At 38.8% G+C, this 26,115-nt stretch overlaps 1 protein-coding gene across 1 annotated transcript in view; it reads left to right on the top strand.

Moving 5' to 3' along the window:
- The window catches only part of EYA1 (EYA transcriptional coactivator and phosphatase 1), a 274,836-nt gene that overhangs the window by 173,241 nt on the left and 75,480 nt on the right, over positions 1-26,115 (top strand). The window contains exons 8-9 of the mRNA XM_006086365.3: positions 8,782-8,864; positions 9,256-9,442. Coding sequence (XP_006086427.1) covers positions 8,782-8,864; positions 9,256-9,442 — 270 coding nt within the window. The remainder of the gene's footprint in view (positions 1-8,781; positions 8,865-9,255; positions 9,443-26,115) is intronic.

The raw sequence follows: 26,115 nt of genomic DNA on the forward strand, positions 1-26,115 counted from the left end.
ATTTTAAATCATGTTATAAATCAACATAGACTGGGTTCTTCTTCACTGTTAAAAAGTAGTAGGGATTTACTAGTGAAAAGTTTTAAGGGGTTGGTTAACTTTTAAACTACAGTTGCTTTGCACCTACAGAACTGGTGACCCGCACCAGGTCTTCTAACAAGACTGTTTCTTGTTGGTTACGGTTGACGAGACCACCACCCTCTCTCTGTAGGGACCCCTGACAGTGACATGAAAACAGAATCTTTGTGATACACTCTCCCTGGGTGACTTTATATCACTTATTTTAAAAATTATTTAGCTTCAAAGAGAGCTGCCATGATAGTTTTACTCTAAATTTATATACTAAATTTCTCAGATACCCTCGTCTCTACCCTTTGTGTGTCTGTGATATTCATATAACCAAAAATGCATGCCACTTTTCATAATCTATAACTCACTTTCCATGTAACCGAATCTGAAAATCTAAGAGGTAGAGTTGACGTAGTAGAATGGAAAACATTGACCTGGAAGTGGAGATAATGCTCATTCCCTAACCAAGTGTCCTTGGACAAGGAAATCACCATTCTCTTTGCTTAAAAATGTGTTATAATGTACTATGAAAACATAGGATGTTATTGCATGCTGAATTTGAAATCTTTCACATGTAAACAGCACTATTATCTTATGTTGACTGATATATACATGATATGCTCACATCTGAACTAACAGAGTTAGTAGTCTGTACCTGTACCATAAGGTCAGTGTTCTGTTAGGATGCCTTATAATATATGGATGTGAACTCCTTATACCATTTCTGGGGTCCAAGGTACTCATATCTGAGATCAGTGTGATTTCTATGAACTGTCTAAAATCCATGATGTTTGACCAGTTTAAATTTTTATTTGACTTAAAACTGTGCTGGATTTTGTTTCTGGAGATTCAGAAATATTTTAAATCCTTCCAGCAAATACTTCTAAGTCCTGCATTTAATTTCTTTACATAATTTCAATCTAAAGTAGGGATTATAATCTAACTTTTTTTAAAGATAAGCCTTTATACACCTTCTACTTTAAAAAAAACCCTGAACAGTAAAGTATGTGTCCTCTAGATAAAATCTGAGAAATAAGCTCAATTATCGTTTTATTGTTTTTCCTTTCCCTATTCTTCTTTTTATTGAACAAATAAGGAAGTTGAGAGAATTTTTCTCTGTGTCTATTGGTCTTTAAGTCACCCTTCCAAACTGCCTATTGTTCGTTCTCTCTCTCTCTCTCTCTCTCTCTCTCTCTCTCTCTCTCTCTCTCTCTCTCTCTCTTCTTCCTATTCCTTCCCCCAATTCTTTATGAAAGTCAATTCTCACTGAACTCTTCTGTCACTTAACACACTGGATTGAAATTTTCAAACACCAGCAAAAGAAGATATAATTATGAGGTGGACAGAGACCTGATAACATCATTTGAATTCCTAGATCCAGCCTTGCTACATACAGCTTCAGACTTTCCAAATTTTATAATCCAGTAAATTCCCTTTTTAAACTTAAAAAAGAAGAAGAAATTTTCAAACACCAGTTCTGTCTCTCACTTGAGCCTAGATGAAACCCTTCGAAGGCCTGAGGCAGTGAGATCAATATCCACAGAAATTTAGGACCTCTTGATCAGGATGAAAACAAGACAAATGAGCACTTGTTTAGTATTGTTCCAATGAAGAGATAAATTACATGGTATAAGTTATAACTGAACTGAAGAATAGTTAGAGAAAGCTTATTGGAAAGATGGGACTTGAACTAGGCCTTGAAGGAAGGGAAATGGGGACTAAGAGAGAGAAGCTTCAAGTTAGAGAAGCAAGAATAAGATGAGTTTCCAGGACAGCACTCCCCATCCTGAACTAATAGAGTGGACTGTGGATGGGGAGCCTTGGGATATAGCATGGTCAGCATATTCCTCTCCCTGTACCATCACCCCAAGTCTCCACCCCAAACTCCAACTCCAGACCCAGTGATATAAACATACATTGCATTTACAATAGCTCTCCCCGCCTCCCCCCATCTCCTCCAATCCTTAAAAGGAGAATGATAATCATAATATTTCCTGTGTCCCAATGTGCTCACATTGCTGTATTCACCATATATATCTATTAAAGAATGCCATTTCTTACCTTGAACTGTTAATTCTTTCCTTAAACAAATGATCAGGAGACTTATCTTTTTCTGTGCACAGTTGTGTGTTTCTTTCCAATCTAAACGGGGGTTGTCATTTCATTCATGAACAGCTCCGTGTCAACACGTGTGGTGCCTATGTAGGTAATGCACACCGATATTTCTTTGTGTTGTCGTCATGAGTGTGTGTGTGAGTGTATGTGTGTGTGTTTACATTTTCTTCAAGGGGTGGACTCATGACACCTGCTTCCTTCGGTCTCCAACACCCTCTCCAGTAGTGATTGTGGCTGTAAAGACTGCCAGTAGGTGCTGTCGACTGAATTAACTTGAAAAGTGTTTTTCATAATATGATATCGTTCATCTGCCCTCAGAATGTAAACGTTCTTTGTTTTAAAAGAGGGCAATGAAATGAAAAATAAGTCTATCTCTTAGAGAAGTTCTAGCGAGAAAGATTTTTCCAGTGTTTTGTTCTGGAAATTAGTATCCCCCTTCCCTGCCAGAAAAGAAGTATGGCTCTGACTTTTCACAATAGTAAACTATTTAAACGGATAAGATGGATGCGATTTTTTCCTTTTAACTAATGGGTAAGAAGGGACTCCCACAGCCACCCTGCTTGGAGCATAACTTAATTCAGACTCTACCAAGAATAATACTGGGTATTATTGGAGCTTTACTTGAACCCATCTCTCCCAGACACCTTAATTGAGAAATAATGGATTCTAAGTAGGGATTTTTTTTCTACTTTGGGGAAGTTTCATGATATAATGTTTCATAAAATGTAAAACACTTTATCATAAAATATTTCTGCTCTCTCTCTCTCTCTCTTTTTTTTTTAACCTAGAGGTGACTTTTCATATAAAGTCATTTGTCTCTAGAAAGGAAAATATTTTTTTTAACTTAACCTTCTGTTTCCTTATGTACAAAATTAGAATGTGAATACTTCTTATAGCATCGAGTTGTGGAGATAAAGCATGTAAGAGAAGAACACACTCCTAACATATAGTAAGCATTCAATGGATGTTAATAGATTTTTAGTTTTACTATATTTTGTAGCCTGTGTATGTTTGTATGGGTTGTCTATAAATATCCAATTGCTTATATAACCTCTAGGGCAGTGATGGTGAACCTATGACACGTGTGTCAGAGGTGACACGCAAACTCATTTTTTTGGTTGATTCTTCTTTGTTCAATGGCATTTAAATATATAAAATAAATATCAAAAATATAAATCTTTGTTTTACTATGGTTGCAAATATCAAAAAATTTATATATATGACACGGCACCAGAGTTAAGTTAGGGTTTTTCAAAATGCTGGCACGCCGAGCTCAAAAGGTTCGCCATCACTGCTCTAGGGTTTCCTTTTAGACTATTTTTTTGTTGTTAATCCTCACCCAAGGATATTTTTTCCATTGTTTTTTAGAGAGTGGAAGGGAGGGAGGGAAGGGGAGAGAAGGAGAGAGAGAGAGAAACATTGATGTGAGAGACAAATCGATTGGTTGCCTCCCTCAAGCTCCCCAACCAGGGCCCAGGATCGAACCTAAAACCCAGGTGCATGCCCTTGACCAGGAATTAAATCTGCCACCCTTTGATGCTCGGGCCAACACTTTAACCGCTGAGCAACATCAGCCAGGGTTCTTTTTAGACTATTTGATAGTGAGAGGACTAATTAGATATAATTAGGATTAGTTAATTTGTATTAATTGGTTAATCCATTGTTAATTAGTACAAATTAGCTTAAATACTGATTAGTAACTTATATATGTAAATATATATATAAGAAATACATATCACAGAGATAGAAATAATTGGTTGATTGATTGATTGACTTCGTAATCCAGGCTTAGGAGGCAAGGGGAGAAGACGGGAATGCAGGGGAGGTTTTTTTGAGGAAAGGGGTTTCCTGTCCATGCTGAATTGTGAAATGCTGAGACCCATAAGAAATTAGCAGGATACCATGGGAAGGAGTGGCCTTAAGAGAACCGCGTGTTGCTTCACTAGTGTTGGAATGTGTATCTGGGTGGGCTGGGGTTGGGGTTCCTGGGAAGAAACCAAAGAAGCCCAAGAGGTAAACTGGAGCCAGACCAGGGCTCGATAGGGAAGCCTGGTAAGGAGTTGGAATTTTATCCTGAGAGCAATAGGGAACCCTTGACTGTTACTTTGTTAAGCAGGGGAGTGAGAAGATGAGATATGCGCATTAGAGAAAGTATGGCACTGCCTTTGTGGAGAATGAACTGGAGAGGCCAGAGGAGGGCAGGAAGCCAGGAAAGGAGGCTGTCACAGCTCCCCCCGCCCCCCCGCCAGCTGCTGGTGGCCTGGACCAACCCTTAGCTGCTCTCTGCCTGCATCCTACAGGAAGGCAGGCAGGCAGCCTGCAGATTGGATTCTGCTGGTGAAAAATCTGTATTGCCTGAGGCTGGTTCTCTAGCATGTACACCTCTCCCTGAGGTTAGAGCCTTTGGAAGTTGCTTTGCCTCCTGGGCTGCTGAGTGCCATTAAAGGCCTGCTCAGCATACTAAACGGAATGGAATCCAGCCCCCAGTCGGCCAGTAAATGAGTATAACTTATGTTGGATTCCAGCTAATGTGCAGGCTTGGAAGGAGCATGAAGTCTGGGCAGTCACTTGGGTGCCATTTGGAGTACTGAGCTGTGATTTACTTGGTCATATCTCGGTGGCCTGCATGTGCCAATATAGCTTCCATGGTCTTTTCCGCCGTGTTCCAGGGAATAACTTACGGAATGAAAACATCCATTTTTAAAATATATTTTCTATATCTTGTTCATTTTCTTGGTGGATAGGGATTTTTGAGGTCAGTATTTATTGTTAGAAAATGTATAGTACAAATGAAAGTAGCAAGTCATAACCTAAAAATGTGGAGTTTAAACACAAGTACAAGTCATAACTCAAAGTAATTTTCCTATCAAATGTATAAAATAGTTAGTTTATTAAAAAGGCGTTGATAGTCCCACTTCTATCCAAAAAAATGTTTTCAAGGAATTTTAAAAAGCTCATTATAAGTTTGCTTTATAGATAATATATTAATTGCTCGCTGATATGTAAATACATGATGAGTCATTTGCTCATGAGGTTCAATGCTTATAAAAACAAAACTAAACTGATGTTATCCTGGGAAGCCCCGTGAGGTCCAAGACTATGACTTAGTCATCTTTTTATCCCCATGTAATTGTCACCATGAGCCCATGTTTAATACGATTAAGAAGTATGAGATCGCCACATGAAAATGAACATTAATAGGGGATCTTGTCTCCCGAGGCCCTGATGTTCATAGTGGCATTCATTTTAGCAGTGAGAGAGCTCTCTGCTTATCTTTGATGGGTGGGTGTGCTGGGAATTTTGAACAGTATTCATGGAAGATACAAATGAAAAAGAAATCCTCCAATATGAGTCCGTGTGATAACTAAATTTAAAACAATCTTAGGAAATATTTTCCCTTCTTAATTAAAATAACAAATCTTTGGACTGAGTTTTTAAAGTTCAGAGATGCTTGATAAGTAGGAAAAGAATTTTAGATATGCAAAGAGATTAAGTCATGTTTATCTAGTTTGGGAAAGTAAAAAGAGAGAAAAGATACATAAATACAGTGGAGAATGTTAGAAATGTTTGCTGGAATAAATAACAACAGTTCCTAACATTTGTTGATACTGTAGATTATTGACTGTACTTTCCAAAACATGACCTCATTTGATCTGTTTAAGAAACCCTATGAAGTAGAGTTTTTGCCAATAGGGAGATTATATCTCAGAGGGATTAGGTGATTTGTCCAAAATCCAAACAGCTCCTAAGTGATCAACTGGAAACTTTGTTTTCTGGCTCTTAAGCCAGCACTTAAATGTTCAGTAGCAAGTAAATAATTGGCATATTGTGGTTACTACATCATATCTGGGGAATCTGTGAATAGCTCATTCACATTGAGCTTTCTCATTGAACTGCCAACACATTTATTGCCTGTACCGTCATTTGCCATAAAAATTTTATTTTTTAAAATGGTTTTTCTATTGACAGAAGCAACACAGCTCTGAGTAGAACATTTAAAAATATACATTGACTTTATGAATATTATGCAACCAATGATTGTACCTCTCCATAGATAACATTTCTGAGATTCCTGTGGTTGTTAAAAATGTCTTGTGCTTTTAGACACAGACGACAATGTGATGTTTACCTGAGGGAAGGGAGTTAAGGGGGTAGTAAAAGGTAAAGGGGGTCAAATATTTGGCGACAAAAGATGATGTAAGTTTGGGTGGTGGACACACAATGCAATATACGGATCATGTATCATAGAATTGTACACTGAAATCTATATAATCATATTAACTAAGGCCACCCCAATAAATTTAATTAAAAAATAAAAGAAAAAGTTTTATTCTTTTAAAAATATTTCCAATGAGATCACCCAAAATATTTTTGTTGTTTTAGTGTTTACTTTAGCAAAATAGTATGAAAAATTTCCCCCACGTCATTGAATGTCATTATAATACCATTCAAATAGCTTCATAGTGTTCTGTTTTCTGGTTAACACCTATGACAAACTTGGGGATGCTTTCTATGTTCCTTTATTAGGAACAGCACTGAAGAACGTCTTCACTATCTTTTTGCATAAATCCATATTTATTTCTTAGGGTAAATATCTGGCTATAAAATTCCTGGGTTAAATGGTATACAAAATTCCTTTTTTAAATATTTTTATTGATTTCAGAGAGGAAAGGAGAGGGAGAGAGAGATAGAAACATTAATGATGAGAGAGAATCATTGATTGGCTGCCTCCTGTATGCCCCACACTGGGGATTGAGCTCGCAACCCGGGCCTGTGCCCTAACCAGGAATCGAACCTTGACCTTCTGGTTTATAGGTCAATGCTCAACCACTGAGCCACTCTAGCTGGGGCCAAAATTTCTTTTTCTTAAATATATGTTTTTATTGATTTTAGAGAGGAAGGGAGAAGCGGAGAAAGGGAAAGAGGGAAGGAAGGAGGAAGGGAGGGAAACATTGATCAGTTACCTCCTGTATGCTTCCAGATCGGGGGCTGAACCCACAACCTGGGCTTGTGCCCTGACCAGGAATTGAACCAGAGATCTTTCGGTGCACAAGATGATGCTCAACCAACTGAGCCACACTGACCAAGGGCCAACATTTCTTAATCATTGACCAAATAGCTCAACAGAATGGGTTTGCCTGTTTAAATTCCCATTTTGCAGTGTATAAATGCCCTCTTTTATAAAATTGCTAATCCCTGATCTTGTCATTTCCAAAATCTTTGTCAATATGATCTTGAAATTAGTATATTGTTGTTTTGCTGTATATTGTTGGAGGATAGGAAGCAAAGTGAGGGACAGAACTAAGATTGGCTCTTAGGTTTATATCCTGCACATCGCTTACTATTTATTGTTGAACATGTGTAGACATTCGATACATAAAATGTTACCTAGCACATCCTATGTAATAAAAGCCGAATATGCTAAGTGTCCAGTCGTCCAGTTGACCGTTCAACCAAAGCATAATATGCTAATGATATGCTAATGCTGCTCAACCACTCACTATTACGTGCACTGACCACCAGGGGGCAGACAGTCGAGCAGTAGGTTAGCTTGCTGCTGGGGTCCAGCCAATCAGGACTGAGCGAGATGGGCCGGACACTCCCTGGAGCCCTCCTCTGGTCCCTCCCCTGCTGGCCAACCTCCCACATCCCTCCCCGGCTCTGATTGTGCACCGTTGGGGTCCCTCGGCCTGGTCTGCGCCCTCTTGCAATCCGGGACCCCTTGGGGGATGTCAGAAAGCTGGTTTCGGCCCGATGGCGGAACAACCGGTCACTATGATGTGCACTGACCCCCAGGGGGCAGACGCTCAACACAGGAGCTGCCCCCTGGGGGACAGTGCACTCCCACAGGAGGAGCACCGCTCAGCCAGAAGCCAGGCTCACAGCTGGCAAGCACAGTGGTGGTGGCAGGAGCCTCTCCTGCTTCCATGGCAGTGGGACATCCCCCTAGGGCTCCCAGACTGCGAGAGGGTGCAGGCCGGGCTGAGGGGCCCTTCAAGTACACGAATTTCGTGCACCGGGCCTCTAGTGTAATAATAAAGCATTGGTCATGTTCCTCTCTGACCTCTGTTTTATCAAATACTTCAAATGCTACCTTTCATTCTTCTGTGAGATGAAATAGTCAACTTTTTCAGTGGGCTATTAGGATAAGTATAAGCACCTTAAGTTATTGGAAATAACAACATAGTTTTTGGGCTTGCAGGAACTCTAAGGTCACCTAATCTTGTTTCATCCTTTTACTAAGCATACTTAATGTAAAATGGGGAAAATCCTGTTGTGTTTTGCTAATTGAAATGGAAAGCTCAGTGTCTAATAGTTTTGCACAAATGTATAATTTCATCAATAGTTTACATGGGTTATTCATTCATCACAAATTTAAACCTCCTTACTTTTTAGTTCTTTGTAATCTGGTAAAACTAAAATTGTCAACCATTTTAAGAAAATGCAATTTTAGCCATGGCAATGGATTCTGGTTCTGAAGAGAAACCAAATACATTTGCAGTGAACTCCAATCCTGCTTTGTCTAAGTAATAATTTCCTGTAGGCATGTGATTCTACGAAGCTTAGTCAGCCTTATTTCTTTTCATTTTGTTTCAGGTAGCAGTTTTACAACATCATCAGGATTATATACAGGAAATAATTCACTTACAAATTCCTCTGGATTTAACAGTTCACAGCAGGTAATTTTAAAAGCTAATTTAACTTCTGAAATTTTAAAAATGCACAGATGATTTCTTTATATGAAAAAAAGATCTGTTTATAGGACACTATAAGGGAGAGCTTTTCTAAGCCTTTTCATAGTTTTTTTCTTTAATATCTTTTTAATAGTCTGACATGGTGCGTTGTTTGGTTTTGGGGTTGGTTTAATTTTACCTAGTAATGCATCATGGCACATAGAAGAAATGTGAAGAGTGTTCTGGTCTTACATAAAACTCATTTGTAAGTCTGAGCACTTCAGTCAACAGTGCTTTGTGTGTTCCTAAGTAAATTCAGAAGCACAGATTTATTTGCAATATAAGAAATAAGCAGCCGTACTTTGACGGATGATTCTTGCGTGGTTTGATTTGCTAGGACTATCCGTCTTACCCCAGTTTCGGCCAGGGCCAGTACGCACAGTATTATAACAGCTCACCGTATCCAGCGCATTACATGACGAGCAGCAACACCAGCCCCTCCACACCTTCGACAAATGCCACCTACCAGCTTCAGGAACCACCATCTGGCATCACCAGCCAGGCAGTTACAGATCCCGCAGCAGGTAATTATGCTCATTTTGTTGGCTCTGCAGGCTGTATTTCTCGTGGTTTAAATGCATTTTTCTACAGTCATATATTCATGCAGTGGTTGCAGGGTTTTGGCAAATTTGGGCAAGCCTACAGACAAATCAAGCAGCATGAGCGTGGCATTGGCTTTATACTAAAATATTTAAACAAATAAAAATAAAGCATGTGAACTTCAAAAGCACATGAAAAGGAGATTTCATTTAATTATAAATATGCGATTTTCAAGACTTATATAGCTTTTTACATGCATGATTATAAATAGTTATAATTCTTAACTATAATTATAAGTAATTTGCTGACATTGAAAATGAAAATAAGTGCCATCACCTTGAATTTAATGTTGAAAAACATTAAATATTTAATGATGATAAAGAAATCAAATAGCATGAGAGGGCTGGTGATGGGAAAGTGATTCCCTGGCCGATCCTTTCCCACTCATGCAGGCTGTGAAATGGGTAACAGTGTGTCTAAGGCATTTTCCATGCCTCTGCGCAGCCTTGACGGGCCCCCTCCTCCCGTGGAAGTTTTCCTGCTATGGTTTTGATACTTCTTCATGCTCGCCTTAACACTGTTTTAATGCAACCTCTCCTTTCATGGATTATGAGTGAGCTCTTACCCGCCAAGAGTCAGAGAGGGTTCTTCCTTTGCCTTTTATTCCTGGAGCCATTGCCTACCCTGTTGCTACCAGTCAGGTGAAATGGTCTTATGTGGAAAGACTCACTTTTATGATATTTTGACCAGAAGGTTAATTCCGGGTGGTTATCCTATTCATAAAAAAAAAAGTTTTAGGTAACAGGTGCTAACTTAAATTTTGACTATTGGTTTATTCTGTAATGTTAGCAGGCAACCCCCCAAAAATAGCTTTACATTTCGTGTTCTACCTTTTCTCTTAAATGCATGCCAACGCGGTTTATTCCAGAGTAAGCAGTTAAATCATTCCTAAACTGTGTTCCAGCTCACTGCAGATATTCATTTCTGATGCACATCCCAACTCTAAACATTTTTATCTTTGATCACTTTCCGTTTACCTTTATTTTTTTAAAAATCTAGTTGGATATTCTTCACCCACATCACATGTGTAAATACAGTTTTCATAGAGCCTTGTATACATGTCTCTTCTGTCTTTTAATTAGATTCCACATCTATATAATCTCACTCAGGATAAACTTTGTTGTAAAAGGTATTGAATTTAATGTAGCTATTGTTGTAGACTTTTCTACCCAACTTTCATAAACTTCATGAGGGAAGATAGGGCTTGTTCCAAATTTAGGGAACTCTTGTGTTTTCACATGAACTCCCTGGGTCATGTAAGAACTTGAGGACTAAAAGTCGTCTTGAAATCTTGTCATGCAGATAGCTGTGTGAATAAGTAGTAGAAAAACTCTTTAGGATCTGTGAGATAACAGGATGAGAAAAGGAGAAGGCAGAAGAATTATACTCAATTCATGGCATTTTGGCTTGTGAAAAGTACAGTATTCTAGTAAAACAATCTGGTGGAGACTTAATTATGCATTTTAAATTAAGGTTGATTAGAGCTTTATAGGAAAAACAATTTAGTCATATCATGAGTTTGTCCCTGAAATTAGACACTGTTTTAAGGGAATCTTATTTATGAAAGGGATGCCATGAAAAGGGTGGGCATGACTCGGCACAAAACCATGCCGCTAGGGAAACAATGCAGAATTATCACTTTCTAAAGGTATAATATGATTTTAAGATCGAATGATCTATTTTAAGTTTTATGTTAATAAACAGTGTCTTTGGTACTTATTTCAATTTCAGTATCTTTATGGCTACAGAATAGGAATTAATTGAACTGGGGAGAAAATAATATTTTTCAGAAATCTTGTATTTACCACTTCCCACTGAAATGAATGTGTATGGTTAAGCCTTTCTTGTGTTGCATAGTTAGAAGTGGAAAGTTCAGTGAGTTTCCACATTGAAAAAGAAATGTGGATTACTTTAAAAAATTCAAGGAATATTTAGTCTGGGTTTTTTTACATTTGCGGTAAGCCTCAGTTTTTTGGCGCTAACCTTCCTTTCTTACTAATCATATATAGAGTTGCAGACTTGTCCTTCTTGATTATAAGGAAGTTTTGTTGTTAAAGTACAGTAATTTATTAAAGAAGTAGAAAGGGATATTTATTACACATAACCTAATGTCTTTGTTTTAAGATAGAGATAAAAATAGTTGAAATAATGTTTATTTTTGTTGAAATAATTTCAAGTGTTTTTTCTCTTATTTTTAACCCGTCTAGTGGCTTTAAAGTCAGTATTTTCTAATGCTGGAAAGTTAGACTCTAGCCATTAGCTGATCTTATGTATGACCAGGATGCTGTCTTTCAGTTTCATGGAATTGTGCACTACAGATAAATACATACTTATGGTATCTGTTATTGTATTGTTCACAGAATCATTATGTCAGAATGAACATATAAAGATAACCTTCAGGGCAAACATGTAAGGACTCATTTGTTTATTTTACTGTGCATTTTTAAAGCTATATGAAGAATAGGTATCTTTTAAGTACATGACATTATGCAGTGTTACTTATAAATGTGAACCTACTCAGGAATCTTAAGCTCAAAAATTATTGTACTGTGTTTATAACTAAATCTGAAAGCTATCTTCTCCCTTGGAAAGGCAAGTCTAATACATTAAAATTACATAACGCATATGAAAGTTTAATCTCAAATATTTAATTCATTTTAAAAACTAAAAACAATGCATTTGCATTCATTTTTGTTTATTTCTTATTGATATGTAATTGACATATAACATTAGCTTTGGGTATACAGCATGATGATTTGATATTTGCATCGACTGTAAAATGATCACAGTCTAGTTAACATCCAGGATTACACAGTTACAAATATTTTTTTTCTTGTAATGAGAACTTTAAACACCTAGTTTCTTAGCAACTTTCAAATCTTTTGCATTCACTTAAAAATGTGTTTGATAGTATGTTTGGACTATCTTAATAAAATAAAATTTACATCATCTGAAAATATATAAGAATCTGTCTGCCTTGAGAAATACAGTGAGGTTTATCATTCAGCACATTTTACTTTATTTATTTGTTTATTTTTTAAATATGTATTTTATTGATATCAGAGAGGACGGGAAAGGGGAGAGAGAGATAGAAACATCAATGATGATAGAGAATCAGGAGAGAGAGAAGATAGAAATATCAATGATGATATTGATTGGCTACCTCCTACAGGTCTGGGACTGGGCCTGCAACCCAGGCATGTGCCCTTGACTGGAATCGAACCCAAGACCCTTCAGTCTTCAGGCCGACACTCTAGCCACTGAGCCAAAACAGCCAGGGCTCATTCAGCAACATTTTCATTTATTTATTAGGTTCAAGAAAGTCATGCTTACTTTCCAACTAGAAATGCCTGCCTCCACCTCCCAATTGAAGGATATTTTGGTTGCTTCCAATTTGGACAATCTATATATATAAAGAGGCAGTGTCCATGACGACCAGGCTGACCAAATGACCGGTCACCATGAGGTAGCATTGACCACCTCTCAGTCCCTTCCCCCCCCCTCAGCACATGAGCGGGGTGGGGTGGGACTGGGGACTGGCGAGCGGGCTGAACGACTGACCTCTTGGTCCCTGCCCCTGGCCCGCAGGCTCCGATGGATCAGCGATGGTAAACAGGGGAATCGGGGTGGGTGGCGGGAGGACCGGGCTGGCTGTCAGGCTGTGGAATTACCAGCTCATCCCCAGCTGCTCAGGGGCTCAGGCCTGCGGGAAAGCAGGCGCCAGTGACTTCACCTCCATGTGTGTGCACCGGGCTGGCCGCTGATGGAACACGTTGTCTGCTCGGGGCTGCTCACACCAGGGCGGGTAGGTCGCGGGAGAGCTCAGCGCCTCAAGCCCCAGCAGCAGCGGTGGTGGCGGCGGCGTGAGCGGCCTAAGCGGGCAGTGCGTTCCATTAGCGGCCAGCCCAGCGCACACGCATGAAGGTGAAGTCGCCAGCGCCCGCTTTCTCACAAGCCTGAGCCCCCAAGCAGCCAGGGATGAGCTGGTGATCCCAACAGCCTGACAGCCTGGCAGCGGAGGCAGAGGCAGCGTTCAGCCTGGGGACTGGCGAACGGGCAGAAGATGGAGGCTAGGCCTACCAACCGACCCACACGATTTTGTGCGCTGGGCCTCTAGTTATATATAAAGCTACTAAAAATATTGGTGTGCAGGTTTTTGTATGGACATAAGTTTTAGTTCATTTGGGTAAATACCTAGGAGTGTGATTGGTGGATTGTATGGTAATAGTATGGTTTGTTTTATAAGAAACTGCCAAATTGTCTTCCAAAGCGGCTGCACCATTTTGCATTCCCACCTGCGAAAGAAGAAGAGTTCCTCTTGTTCCACATCCTTGCCAGCATTTGATGGTGTCACTATGTCACATTTTGGCCATGCTCATGGGTGTGGAGTTGCATCTAGTTGTTTGAATTTGCATTTCCCTAATGAAATATGATGATGAGTATCTTTTCATATGCTTATTTGCCATCTATTTATCTTCTTTGGTGAGGTGTCTAGTCAGACCTTTTGCCCACTTTTTGATCAGGTTGTTTGTTTTCTTATTGTTGAGTTTTAAGAGTTCTTAGTATATTTTGGATACAAGTCCTTTATCAGATATGCATTTTGCAAGTACTTTCTCCCAGTCTGTGGCTTGTCTTTCCATTCTCTTAACAGTATCTTTTGCGGAGCAGAAGGTTTTAATTTGAAGTGTAGCTTAATGAATTTTTTCTTTCATGAAACATGCTTTTGGTTTGTATCTAAAAAACCTATTGCCGTGCCATAGGTTTTCTCCTACATTATGATCTAGAAATTTCATGGTTTTTGCATTTTACATGTAGGTCTCTGGTCCATTTTGAGTTAATTTTTGTGAACAGTGTAAGGTCGGTGTCCAAATTCACTTTTGGCATGTGGATACCCAGTTGTCGTAGCCTCACTTGTTGAAAAGCCTGTTTTTGCTCCATTGAAGTGCCTTTACTCCTTTGTCAAAGATCAGTGGACGATACTTGTGTGGGTCTATTTCTCAGCTTTCTGTTCTGTTGCCTTGATCTATAGCTATTCTTTCGCCACTACTACACTGTCTTGATTACTGCATCTTCACAGTAAGTCTTTAAGTTGAGTAATGCCAGTCCTTCTTCAATATTGTGTTGGCTACTGTGGGTCTTTTGCATCAGCTTATCAATATCCACCAAGAAACTGGGATTTTGATTGGAATTGCATTGAATGTGTACAGCAAGTTGGGAAGAACTGACAATATTGAATATTGACAATACTGAATCTTCCTACCCATGTAGATTGAATATTTCTCCATTAACTTAGATTTTTATTTTTCTCATCAGTGTCATAGTTTTCCTTATATGGATTTTCTATTTATTTTTTGGATTTATATTTCTCTTATATACTAATGTAAATGTGTTTTTAATTTCAAATTCCAATTGTTCATTGCAGGTATATGAGAAAGTAATTGACTTTTGTATATTATTCTTATACTCTGCAACCTTTCTATGATAACTTATTGGTTCCAGGAGGTTTGTTGTTGTTGTTGTTGTTGATTCTTTGGTATTTTTTACATAGACAATCATGCCATCTGTGAACAAAGACAGTTTTATGCCTTTTTTCCAAGTCCGAATAACTTTTCTTTCATTTCTTATCTAATTGCATTAGCTAGGACTTTCTGTACAATGTCGAATGGAAGTGGCAAGAGGAGGCATCCTTACTTATTCCTGATCTTAGGGAGGAAATGTCGAATTTTTCACCATTAGGTATGATGTTAGCTGTAGGTTCTTTGTAGATTTTTTTTAATATAATTTATTTATTTATTTATTTTAAACATATTTTATTGATTTTTTTTTTTACAGAGAGGAAGGGAGAGGGATAGAGAGTTAGAAACATCGATGAGAGAGAAACATCGATCAGCTGCCTCCTGCACACTCCCCACTGGGGATGTGCTCGCAACCAAAGTACATGCCCTTGACCAGAATCGAACCTGGGACCCTTCAGTCTGCAGGCCGATGCTCTATCTACTGAGCCAAACCGGTTAGGGTTGTTTTTTTGTGTATGTGTTTTTTTTGTTTTTGTTTTTTAATCAACTTAAGGAAGTTCCCTCTAGTCCTAGTTTGCTGAGAGTTCATATCAAGAATGCCTTTTCTACATCAGGTGATATGATCATATGATTTTTCTTCTTTAGCCTATTGATGTAATGAATTACATTAACTGATGTTCAAATGTTGAGCCAGCTTTTCATACTTGGAATAAATCCCACCTGGTCATGGTGTATAATTCTTCTTATACATTGTTGGGTTTCATTCTGCTAATACTGTATTAAGGATATTTTCATCTGTGTTCATGAGAGATATTGGTCTGTAATTTTCATTTCTTGTAATGTATTTTTCTGGTTTTGCTATTGGGGTAATGCTGACCACATAAACTAAATTAAGAAATGTTTCCTCTGCTTCTGTTTTCTGGAACAGATGGTAGAAAATTTGTATTATTTGTTCGCTAAATACTTAGTAGAAATCCCCAGTGAACCCCGTTAGGCCTAGTCTTTTATGTTTTGGAAAGTTAAGTATTGATTTAATAGATTAGGCCTACTGGTATTCAGATTACATATATGTTTCTCCTAGTGTGAGTCTTAGTAGATTGTCTTTCCAGGAATGGTCCTTATCATCTATATTATAAAATGAGAATTGCTTCATAATATTCCTTTATTAGCCTTTTAGTGTCTATGGGATTGCTACTGATGGCCCTTTCCATTTCAATATTAATATTCATGTCTTCATTTTGTATTGGTTAGCCTAGCTACAGATTTATAAATTTTATTGATCTTGTAAAAGAGCCAACTTTTTGTTTCATTGATTTTTCTCTATTGTTTTTCTTATCTCAATTTTATTGAATTTTCTGCTTTTTATTATTTCTTCTGGTTACTTTTTATTTAATTTGCTTTTCTTTTTCTAGTTTTCTAAGGCTTGAAACAGTGTATTAATTTATTTTTTTCTAATATGTGCATTTAATGCTTTAAAATTCTCTCTAAGCACTGGATTTGTTGCATCCCACAAAATTCGATAGGTAATTTTTTTTCATTTTCATTTATTTTGAAATATTTTCATTATCATTGAAACATTCCCTTTTAAAGAGGTATAAATTTATAAACATTTATTGGAAAAATCTTAGAAATTTGATGATGTACAGTATATATAATTTATGACAATAGCCCAGTTATTAATATTTTCCCAATTAAATGACTTTGTATTGTTAGAGAATGTGATTAGTTCCTGAGAATTTCATGTTACATTCAAATCCCACTATCTAAAATAGAAAATTTTGGTCAGAAACAACTCTTTTTTCTTTTCTTATTTAAATCTAAGACTGTAAAGCAATATCCAAATTAAATGCATAATTATTTTAATTTTTAAGTGATGGACTTCATTTTAAAATTTTTTCAAATTTTCAAAACAAAAATTTATTTTAAATATCTTTTTAAAAAGTAATTAAATTTATTGGGGTGACATTGGTTAATAAAATTACATAGGTTTTATGTGTACAATTCTATAATATATCATCTGTATATTGCATTGTGTGTGTTTATAATTCTTCTTTACAAAATCAATGATTGTTTTCTATGTTTAAAAACATATAAACATTTTAAAAAGAAAAAACCATTATAGGATATTTTACTTTTGTGCTAATATCTAAAAATAACTTATCATCTCTTAGCCACTGATGTTTAAAGAGTATGTTATTTCCTTGTACTCAACCCTAAAATCTTAAGGCAGGTTATTACCAACATAACTAAAAAATAATTTTACCACTTGAAAGTAATTGTCATGAAAGAATTTTTTTCTAAAATGAGTGCCTAAGCCATTTAAAAAAATACATTGTATCCTATGACTCATATATGTATAATCAAAATATGAACACTCATTTGTAATTCAATTACTGTACTACATTTAAATAATTTGGCTTGAGAACATATTTCTTAACAAATCTCTTGGAGCATTGCATAATAATTAGGACAGTATCATCATCATCATCATCATCATACTTAGAAAAAATACAATGATTGTGTTCAGAGGCTATGTTACATTCCATGCAATCTCATTACATACTTATTACATACCCATGAGGTAGGTACTATCTGTTCCCATTTTACAGATGAGGGAAACTTGACACATAGCTATTAAATGCTCAGTAAATGTTAGGCAGCATTAAGTTAATCAAGGATTTTGAGGCCAAATTCTTACAAAATATAAAATTTAATTTTTAAATAATACAAAGCATGGGGAGGGAAGGGAGAGAGAGAGAGAGAGGAGAGAGAGAGAGAGAGAGAGAGAGAGAGAGAGAGAGAGAGAGAGAGGAGAAAGAAAGAGAGGAGAGAAAATGATAAATAAAACACTTCAGGTTACGGTGAAACAAAAAGCAGTTTTATTTATTAGTAATGAGTTTTAGTGGAGATACCATAGAAAGGTTAATTTTTCATGCAATTAGTTCATTTGAATTCCTTACAAAAACTTGCTGTTGAAATGTACCTTTTCATGCTCTGACTGCATGCAGACGATTTACTGGTTAAGGTGATGTACGGGAATCTTGCCAATATTGAATTTCAATGACAGAGGAAAAGTCAGTATAAGAGGGAATTCAATATGCATGGGAAACCATTTGTTCCCTCTGCTTCTTTGATCCTTGCCAAGGCCCCCGAAAGTAGAGCAGAGCGCCTGAAAACAGGGGAACATTCTTGTGCAAAGTTGGAGAATGCTGAGCTCTCACAGGAATTCAGTGTGACAGGCTGAAAAACTAAACAGCCCGCGACTTCCCTATAAATGCAAGGAATTTGGGCCACATCTACACTACCTAGCACGCCTGTGTCTTCCCTGTAGAAACGATCCTGAGGTTTGCAATAGCAGGCACCTGGAGGCCTGCGCTGTGCAGCGTGAGCGGTTTTGACCATCTCTAGGCCCTACTTGCTCATTTTCACAGATGCCTCTTGGACTTGGGAGAAGTTTGCGATTTGTCCAGCTCGAAAATAAACTATTTCAGTGAAACCATTTGCACTCACATGTTGGAAACATTTGTCAGCAAAACAAAGATTTGTATCTAAAATAGCCGGGCTATTAAGACGTGAGAAAACAAAACAGATGTTTGTTTGGGGTTGTTGAGTTGGTTTGTCTTGGTGGCGTTTGTTTTCTTTCTTGTTTTCTCTCCCCAGAGGATTAATAAGATTATAAAGTTCTTGGAAATAAAGTTCACTCTTTGTTTTATATTGTCAGAAAGCAATAAAAACGAGTTTCCTTACCTTTGAAATCTGGACTATATTTCCAAGAAGTATAACAATCAGTGTTTTAGCATTTACCCATTTTGTGCCTCATGACAGGGTTGAGTAATTTTTTTTTTCAGTTTGTTAGCCAGAAGTCAGGATGCCTTATAGCATCAAATTAATATACTTGGATTTTAGTATGTAATTCTTTCTTGTACTTATATGTAACATATGACTTGTACATGTCATAAATGATCAAAATAAAAAGGCGTATATTTTTGAGCTAATGAAATCAGTTTACTAACTCTCCTAAACATTTATTATTTTGTCTTTTTTAAAAATAGCGAATTGATTTATTGTTTCTGCAAAGTATTAAGTGTCTTATGCAGCCAACACAATCAGTGTAATATGTTCCCGTGTTTAAGTTGGAGGACCTCAGCATTGACTGATTTGGTTTTTTCATTCAACATGGTTGGGAAGAGAACCTAGTTATCTGTATTTGGCTTCCCTCCATCTCATTTAATTGGGATTGGATGGTTTAGTGGATGAGTTTTGGATTAACTTTTAAATCAAGGTAGGATTGATGAACTAACGTCTACCAATTTTATCCCCTGCTTGAGAGCCACAAAAAATTTAAGTTTACTGAATATTTTTTTAAATTTACTGGATGATAACACATGAGTCTGGGACAAAAGTACATGAGGGTTTACAGAGAAGAATGAAATTCTCTTCCTCTTCTGTACCTCGTTTCTTTCAGCAGAGTTTCTTGTGAATCCTTCCAAGGATATACTTTGCTTACATAAACATATGCATAGCACCTTCCCTGGCCATATTTTCACATTCAAGTATATAAACTTTTTATTACTTGTTTCCTTAAAGTAGAATACTATATGTACTATTCTATACCCTAGTTTTTTGACTTAACAATATATAGAGAAAAATTCAATAAGTATTTTTTGTTTGGATATAATATACAAGTATAATAGTAGCTAATTTTTTTGAGTGCTTCCTACGCTCCAGACATTATCCTAAGCATCACTCATTGATGAACTTAGCTCAGTCCCACACAGGTCCACAAGATAGGCAGTGTCATCATTGTCCCCATTTTACAGATGGGGAAGCTGAGGAGAGGTCCATGACAGCCCTGGGACTTAACCTCCAGAGGCTTGGCTGCAAACCCGAGTTCTTGGTCAGGAAAGCACGCCACTTCTTGAAACCACTGTGTCTGAAGTTTCAAACAAGCAGACATATGAAAGTGTAAATAAATGAGCTGTGAAATGTAGTAGCTACCTGGTATTCATTCTCTTTAGTCATTCATAGCAGCCAGCAAAGGCATATATTAGGAGGGATTCAGTTAAATATGTGTTAAGTGAATGATCTCTGTTTGCTGCTGAAATATGTAGGTCCGAAATTCTAGAGAAGTGGTGTGTAAGATAATGAAAGTTATCTTGTACTGTAAATATTACCTGAATTGTATCTTTCATTTTCTTGAATCTGCTCTACTCTCACTCCCTCTTCATCCTATTTAATAATTACCTGTCATGGACCTGCTTTGGATGCAGTTTTTCACAGCATTTCTTTAGCATTTCCCTCCTCTTCCCCACCAAGGAATTCATTCTCTACTTTGCTAACATTTCTTCTTTATTTCTCCACTCCCAGCTCATGGTGGATGAGTCGATACTTGATGACTCAGCGTAAGGATAATGGTGTTCTTGTCTCAAGGAAAAGGGCAGCCGTCCACATGAGAGTGAAAGTTGGCCTCTTAACCCAGTACGATCACCTTCTAATGCTTTTGAAAATATTTATATGACCCCTTCAGAAACTTCACCAATTTTATAAGATTCAAGTTGTATTTTTTTCAGTAGTACTATTTAAGACAAAGTTCACTGTTTTTCACTTTTAGGTAACTGTTAATGTTTGAGTGCAATGTTCTAATACTTTCCATTGTATACAGGGTGGGGCAAAAGTAGGTTTACAGTTGCTCTTATGGAAAATAATACAACAATTAATACAAAATACAAGAATAAACTCTGTTTCATATCTTCACAACTGTAAACCTACTTTTGTCCCACCCCGTATGGGCAATATTTGCTGGATTATCAACTAACTTAATAATCATGAATTGGTTTGGAAACCATGTCTACCATTATTTCTGTGAGAACATAGTTTCTGACTTTCAAACAACTGGTTTTAAAAGATTTGGCACATAGCTGATTTTAAATTGACAGCTCTCATGTCCACTTGAGTAACTTTAGTCTGAGCACCTGGGCAATGGGGAAGCTTTGAAGTTTAAGGTAGAAGTGACCATTAAATTCTTTTGCCCAAGACCTGCCCTTGAGCGATTATGAGTAAGGAATCCAGAAGGACTACATTTTCCCAAAGCAGCGCAGCCTGTAAGTGTCATCAGGGGCATCTCTGGATGGCACTCTGGAGTGGCAGCCTTGGGAGACAGCATGACCTGCTATGCCCTGGGCAGCACCACTGTCTCCTGAAGGTGGATGTCCCCTGATGAGTTGCAAAGAAGGATCCATTAGGGACACAAGTTGTTGGGTTTAGGTTATCAGGGTTCCTTTTCCTTATGTCTTTTCTGATGCTTTGATACAGTAGGATTCACTGGGAATTCACCCACCCCTGCAGGGGATGTCTATGAATGTCGCTTGGGCACCATGCTTCCTTGGAGTCATGCTTCCTTAGAGTACCCGTGAGAGAAACTGGAGTAGTGGCGGGGGACTTGGAGCTGGGCCAACCTGGGTCCTATGATTTACCCTGGGCAAGTCACTTAGCACGTTGGTATATCTGTTTTCTGTAAACTGTGGACAACACCGTTCTTACACATAGAATGAATGTGAGAAGTTATGTGGCTAGTTGACACATACCAGGCCTTTACATATTCATCTTTTTCATTTATTCATTCAATACATATCTATCTATATAAAACCCTAATATGCAAATTGAGTGAACGGCAGAACAACCGGTCGCTATAATGCGCACTGACTACCAGGGGGCATACGCTCAATGCAGGAGCTGCCCCCAGCCTGCAGGCCCTGACCAGAGGTGGCGGTGGGGGCTGGACCTGGTCAGCGGTTGATACCAGGCCAGCCAAGGTGGGTGCCAGCAGCCACCCCCCCCCGCCGCCCGATCGCCCTGCCAGTCGCCCTGCAGAGGAAGGCAACTGGTGGCAGTGGCAGTGGGCAGAACAGGCAGCGCCAGGCCAAGGTGGGTGTGAGCAGGAGCCCCAGTCACCCCCAATCACCCCACAGATGGGCCCTGATCGCTGGCCAGGCCTAGGGACCCTACCTGTGCATGAATTTTGTGCACCAGGCCTCTAGTTTATAAATAATTGCTATATGCCAGGCACTGTGCTTGGTGCTAGGGACATAGCGGTGACAGGAAAGGCAGATCCCTGGCCTCAGGAAGCCAATGTGTTCTCTCTCTTGACTTATATAGTGCATTGTGCATCGTGGTTGTTTCAGAGACTACAGCCCCCAACGTGAGGTCGCCAGAATGGATTCACATAGAATGACCGTGGGGTATTTACACGAAAGGTCAAAATGTGTAAGAAGGATGATAGAGGTTTCTATGAGAGTGGATAATGGCTGTACTCCAGGGATGATAAAGCTCTATTAATTTAGATACTAAACCTTGACTGAGGAATTAATTTACCTTGACTGAGGAATTAATTTACCTAGGTGACCTCTATTAGTGACTGTGTGGCAGGGAAGTAATGGATACGCAGTTCTCTAAAATGAATTCAATTAATATTTATTAATCTCTGACTTCTCGTTAACTCTGTAAGACTAGTCACACGTTTTCTTGCCTTTGGTTTATTATGGCTGATGATTTAGAGCTAACAAGCTTCCCTTATGTTAAGTCTTTTATCCTTTGATAAGGTAATACTCACTGTGAATCTAATATAATTAAATAATTTATTCAAGGGCTTGCAAAGCCCCCCTCCCCCTCTTTTTAACAATACAGATAGCTTCCACTTAAAAAAACTGGTGTGAAACTATCGTAGTCACATTCTGTGGCATGCAACGTTGAGGGCTTGATGGTCTCTCACTTTGTAAAGTCTACATGAATCCCAAGTAGCTTTTCGAGGCCTATGTCAGACCCTCTCTGAGAACTAAGGCTTTCCGCCTGGGACTCTTTCTGGATTCGAACTCTTGTTATAAGACAGTGTCATTTCTGTTTTCAGCATAGCTAGCCTCCTAAAGCTAGGGGTCTCCACTCCGCCCAGCAACCAAGTGTAGCTCCTCTCCAGGTGATTCCGTAGAACCACTTCTTACCGCACTGCTGCTTAAAGCTAAGGAGAGACTAGCATCTGTCAGCTGCCGGAAAGGTAAGTCATGGCCCCTTTAGTTTCAGTCTTACCCTACAATGAGCTCGGTACCTGACCCCAGTGCTCTGTGCTCTGAGGCACTGAGTATGGAGTCAGCCTTAAAAGTAAACATCTCGTGAAACTCACTGTGTTCTCTGCCATGAGGCTGTGTTCCTGGCCCCACACAGCACCCTCTCCATCCGCAGTCCTCTGAGGCGTGGCTGCCTCCTCTCTCCTAGGAGCACCTACGTTTCCAGGGAGATCTTGCTTTGTCTCATCTTATGCACCATGAGAACTGTTGGTGCCTTTGCCCGGGTGAGCTAGACCTCTGGGCAAGCAGACCCTTTGCCGACCATGCTTTCCCCTGGCTTTATCTTCCCTGTTCCAGCCCAATTTGTCTTCTACTGCGCTCATTCATTGTTTAGAAGATTGCTATGTAGTCATCTCATATATCTGTGGCGGATTATCTATCCTAAGCCCTTTTTGGAGAAAGGAAGGATATAAATTGCTCAGAAAATAAAATAAGAATTCAAACGTTTTATTCCACAAGAATAAGGGCCAGAAAGAAGATTCCACAGGCACACCATGCCCAGGAAGCACCTACTTTGCAAACTGCATTATAATTCATTATAACCATCATTTTGTAAACATCGCCATTTTGCTTAATATGTGTACAAAAACCGTAACCATTTTGGTCAATATGTGCACAGAACCTCTTCTCATAATTACAGCGTCCCAAGAGCACTCACCTCTCTATCTTCTCTCTGCTCAAAGCCCCAGATCTGCCCTAAGTAATGGGCTTGTTAGTATTTTCAATTCAGCTAATTTGTATAAAAATCATGTTGCCAATTATGAAATGTCTCCCAAATGTAAGAATTCATTTTTTCTACCACTGACATTGTTTTCAACTTCTGCAGTTTATTTTCCATCCCTGACAACAATTTAAATGATTTCCCTTTAAGCATTTGAAGAACTTTTTTCCCTGAGAAGTCTTTCCTTTCTTTTCTTTTTTCTTTCCTTTTCTTTTCTTTCCTTTTCTTTTCTTTTCTTTTCTTTTCTTTCTTTTCTTTTCTTTTCTTTTCTTTTCTTTTCTTTTCTTTCTTTTCTTTTCTTTTCTTTTCTTTTTTCTTTTCTCTTCTCTTCTCTTCTCTTCTCTTCTCTTCTCTTCTCTCTCTCTCTCTCTCTCTCTCTCTCTCTCTCTCTCTCTCTCTCTCTCTCTCTTTTTCTTTCTTTCTTTACTTTTATTGATTTCAGAGAACCGTGACTTTCTGGTTCATAGGCCGAAGCTCAACCACTGAGCCATGCCAGCCTGGCGAGTCTCTTTCTTTTCCAGTTTCCCATTTAGTGTTTTCCCTAAAGCGTCTGTTTCAGTACATTTGTTCAGCTAATTACCTCCCTTGGCTCGGCTTTGATATCCTTAGAGGTTGCTGAGGAAGCACATCTCTCACGAGACTTTTTCCTTATTTGTGCTATTAAGTGGCATCACACTATTTGCTAGTTGTAGGAACAGCAGAAAACGCGGTTTCTTCTATTGCCACATGTCAATGGGTTTGATGATGCTCTCCCCCATTTTGTTAGCTGTTCATGGAGCATCTCTTACTTAGGAAGTACTGTTGGGGTCTGTGGGGATTCAGAGAGCAGGAGGGTTACTCCCTGTTTTCAAGGATCATTATACTGTATGAACAGACAAACTTACTGAGGCTTGGATTTGAAAAATGTTATGCTAGAAGTAGCAGAGTACCCAGGACGGATGCAGGAACAGAAATTTCTTATGTAAAGTGTTTGGAGAAAAACTAACAAAGGAGGTGAAATTTATCCTTAGCATTGAAAGATGTGAATGAGTGTGGGACAGAGGATAAGGAAGGGATATTCATTCAAGGCTAGAGGAATGGACCCTTTTAAATGGGCTTAATGACAGGGTATTTTTTTCATCAGAATAAGCTTAAACTGCATATCAATTTCACTAACAGATGAAAGCAGTTTTTGAACTGGATGATCGCTTTATGATCATCTTTATGACTAAGGTAACTAAGTCTAGAGAGGTGACTTTGAACATGACAACACTATCGTGTTTATACAAAATACTTTATCATGCATTATCTTATGTAATCTTCACAATGGTGCTGTCCCCATTTTACTGTTGAAAAAAACTAAGATTCAGATAATAATATAAATTACAAGTTACCAGGCCCATTCTGAAATATATGCAGATCCTTCTGTCTGACTTTGTAGATTATGCTCTCCACCACAAGGAACTTTGAACTGCTCAACTTTCCATGTTCTGTCCTGTAAGTTAGGGAGGATGTGGAGATGGACCAGAATTGGCAAGATCCACCACCTCCGCAGGCAGGTTAGGTCACATTCTGGAGTCAGTGCAGGTTCCGTAATCCAGGGGCTAAGCTTGGTCCTGGGCTGTTCTTTCCTCTGGCCCCAAGCCTCCAGGAGAAGGTGCCCCCCAGAGGCTGCCCACCTGTCTGTGCCCTTTTCACTGCCAGAAGAGTGGTCTGCCAGGTGGCACTGTAGCAGACCCACCATGATATCTGGGGAAGAGTATCCTGGAGAGGAAACAGCAGTCACCAAAGCCTGGAGGTGGGACTGTGCTTGGTGGATTCAGCCGGTGACAAGAAGGGGAGAGGTGGGAGCTCAGTGGGAGAGGAGAGGAGTAGGGGTGAGGAGAAGGGTTGTGGAGGCCAGATCACTGCAGACGTGGGTGAGGGGGGCGAGGGGCTTGGGATGTGATTTTGAATGAGGTGGAGAAATATTTAAGCAGAAAAGTGACAAAATGTCACACATTGGAAAATAATCTGTCTGGTTGTTGGCAGAGAGTAAGCTGTATCAGGACAAGAAGGGAAGCATGGCCATCACATAGGACATGATTCCAGGGGTCCAGGTGACAGGTAATGAGGTCAGTGCTAGGCGTGGAGGTGGTGAGAGTGTCAGAATTGAGAGAGTTAGAAAGGAGAGTGACCGGATTTGTCATTGGATTGAATGTGAGGAGTGAGAGCAGGATCATGGAGGACACCACAGATCTGGCCCAAAGAGCTGGACAGTGCAT

Source organism: Myotis lucifugus, unplaced genomic scaffold (genome assembly GCF_000147115.1).
Source record: "Myotis lucifugus unplaced genomic scaffold, Myoluc2.0 scaffold_27, whole genome shotgun sequence".
NCBI classification, from domain to species: Eukaryota; Metazoa; Chordata; class Mammalia; order Chiroptera; family Vespertilionidae; genus Myotis; species Myotis lucifugus.